The sequence below is a fragment of the Stegastes partitus genome, unplaced genomic scaffold (genome assembly GCF_000690725.1).
Source record: "Stegastes partitus isolate 25-593 unplaced genomic scaffold, Stegastes_partitus-1.0.2 Scaffold833, whole genome shotgun sequence".
NCBI classification, from domain to species: Eukaryota; Metazoa; Chordata; class Actinopteri; family Pomacentridae; genus Stegastes; species Stegastes partitus.
In genome coordinates, this window is record NW_007578564.1 from 337903 (window position 1) to 341138 (window position 3236).

Below are 3236 nucleotides of genomic sequence, written 5' to 3' on the forward strand. Positions count from 1 at the left end.
TAAACCAGATTCTGTTAAAAACAAAAAATTCTTCATACATTGGCACAACCGTGAAGCTTGTACTGACTCAGCTACGTCCAACAATCAAATTGCAAAAATTCTGGGAATTTTTCTCTGAACTGGGTTGAACTGCAGGCAGTGTTTACACAAAGCACTAAAGTGTAAAAAACAAGTTTAATATTTAAGTAGTAAAATATCATATATGTTTTTTCCAGCACCAGTAACACCTATGTACACTTGGAAAAATGTTGCACGTGTCGATTCTAGGTTTTTCAAATTTTTAGATAACAAATAATTCAGGAAATTCAACTTCAATTTTTCCCTTTTTTGCAATTTATATCATTATAAATCTGTAATCCTGCACAAAAAACATCATTGAGTTCCCTCTACTTCCATGTTTGAGCTGTTTCCATGGATGTACAGGACTTTATGTATCAGTTGGGGTTCAGAGCGTTGAAAAGTAATTTAGAATCTGTTTAAAAGGGACTTTTTTTGGAGAAAAAAAAGAGCCTAAATGACAAGCACCAGTTGGCCAAACTGATGCTACACTGCATGTATCGTAACAGAATCCATAGTTAAAGCAACAGTTTGACATTCTGGGAAATGCACGCTTTGTCGTTCTTGCTGAGAATAAGTTGAGAATAAGTTCTCATCCTATTCTTAGCAGAAAACCATATGTTCACATTTCCCTTCAAGTCAAACTCTTTGTTTAACTATAGCATGAAATAACATGACCGTCCTGCTGAACAGCTGCATGATGCCTCCCTGCATCCCTGCACTAACGTTTTGTTTTTACCCCGCATGTCCCTCCTGTCTCCCTCCCTGCATCCCCTCCGTGAACAGCGGCAGTAACGAGACTTCGATCTGACCTGTTAGGAAAACCCAGACCAGCCTGCCCTTGTGAGAGGAGGAGCCGAAGAACCTGCTGGGAAAAAGAGAAGGAAAGCCAAGAGCGGAGGAATAAAAGAACGATGGACGGACAGGTGGTGGAGGGGCGCTGTCCATCCAACCCCTCCTCTCATGTTTCATCTCTCCGGAGAGAGCAGTATTAATTGCAGACTTTAGGACTGCCTCAGACATGAAAATAAGCAGAGATTATGGAAAGATGTGAGAAATAATAAAGGGAAAGCTGTGTTGGACTGCACCGAGAGACGACACAGCGGAGCCACGTGTGCCAAAAACCACTAAAGGAGACGTGAGAGATGAAGAACGCCCCCAGGATGCATTGCAAGCTCCTCCGCGGTGGGTTCGAGGAGCCTGTGGGGGGTTCATTGGAAGACAGGCAGATGTACAATCACTGAACCTACACAAGCTGGTACAGTTTCATTTGTAGTCCAAAAGGATTTCAAGGACTACAAGTCCCTACGAGCCGTCAAGACACAACCCGCTCTCAGCGACTTTTGAACTCGATGCTGGACGGCGCCGTCACCCACCAAGTGCTCTTTTCTGATTTTTTTTTACATTTTTTAAAACTCAAACGAAGGCTCGCGCAGCCGCTCAGTGCAGTGTATTTAGAGTGTAATTAATATGTAGATAATGTTAAAGGTGAAGAAGAAAAAATGATCTATTTTGTATTTCAGCAAAGGACGAGTTTCTACAGTAAAAAATAAAAAATAAAATTTGCCTGGGAACACAGTTGTGAAAATCACTTCCTATGCTGGTTTGATAGAGAACACGAGTGTCTTCGTCCTGGACCGAGGCCTTACGGTTCACACTCTGACTCCTGCTGCCGTTGAGTGCATGCTCACATAGGGCCTACATGAACATTGATTTGCTCACATAAAGCCTACATGAACATTAATTTTGTGGAATAGAGACGAATTCCTCCTGTTTTTCAGTCTGAGCACTACGAAGCCTTCTTTTCCAGTGTCCGTCCTACACCTTCGTCCGCTGCAACACACACCAAAGTCACAGGAAACAAACAGATTAGTGTTGGGCTCAGTTCAGTTTAACTCAGTTTTTTACCCCCAAATTCTTTTAATCTCTTTTCAGCATAGGCACCGAATGAGTGATGGAGTTCATGTGTTTTAATAACATTTTTAATTTAAAAGTTAAAGTCCAAATGACACCAACTCTAATGTATTCTGCAGCTAGTACACGGAAACTCAAGATGTTTACCACCCACTGAATGCCTTTATACCTTCCATACTGTACACTCCCAGTGTTTTTGCCCTCATGTAATCAGTACTGTTGATAAATGTCCTTGTTTTTGTTTTTGTTTTTTTTGTATGATCCGAGACACTGGAAATGTTTTGTAACATAATGTATATTTATTTTTTATGGTTTTAAGACACTGGAAAGAAAAGATGATTGTGACTGTAAAATTAAAAATGATGATGAATTTTTACTCCTTGTGTGCGTTTGCATGTCTTTGACCCACTCAGGAAAATGAGGTAAGTCATTTTTGGGATCCGACAAACGATGAGTAACAGAAGTGACAGACTTAAAGGTTTTACACTGGTTTGATGGTCCATATTTGTCCATTTTATTCATATTTGTTTCTTTGTTAGTGGTAATTTTGACTGGGTTAATGCATGGGGCATGAATTTTGTGTGAATTTTGGGAAGAATTTTGAAATTACTATTTGTATACAATACACAGTGGACGCAAAGAATTTCACCAAGGACCGTAAACACATAAACATGTCTCCATTGAAGCCCATTGAAACAGTTTTTAACATTTTTTAATTTTTTAAAAAAATTTCTAAATTAATGAGCATTGCAGCCTAACAAAAGTTTTCTGAGGGTGACAATTTAAAAATACAAAATTCTGACCTCCTTTTTTCATAATAAATAACAGTGGTGCCATTTTATAAGAAAGTGGAATATAATAATCTCTAATATTTTAAGGAAACTTTTTGATACAGATATATTTGTCCTTATAGGTCCTGATATTGAAATAATAATGCATCAAAATCAATTTTGTTACTAATCATGGACATTTCCCAGACTGTGCTAAGAAAAAAAATCCTCTTAGCAGTTAATATGTTAAAAATGTGAATTTTTGTGGGGTTTTTTAAACACACAGCAACATGTGAACAAAGTGCCACTCAAAGGGTTAAAATCCTGGAGAACAATAAGTATTTAGTGGTTATGTTGACATTGGTTAATGATTTACTAAGTGAAAATTGAAATAATAATATAGGAGATTCTTTTTATGGGCTTGAAAACATGTGGAAAACTGTTATTTACATTTGTGCTGTAAACAATGATGGGAGATGACAACTTAAAATCAAT

At 38.0% G+C, this 3236-nt stretch overlaps 1 protein-coding gene across 1 annotated transcript in view; it reads left to right on the plus strand.

Annotated features, from left to right (window-relative positions):
• The window catches only part of celsr1a (cadherin EGF LAG seven-pass G-type receptor 1a), a 135106-nt gene extending 133487 nt beyond the window's left edge, over positions 1–1619 (plus strand). The window contains exon 36 of the mRNA XM_008292801.1: positions 877–1619. Within this exon, the coding sequence (XP_008291023.1) occupies positions 877–904 (28 nt within the window). The 3' untranslated portion in view covers positions 905–1619. The remainder of the gene's footprint in view (positions 1–876) is intronic.
• The last annotated feature ends 1617 nt before the right edge of the window (positions 1620–3236 follow it).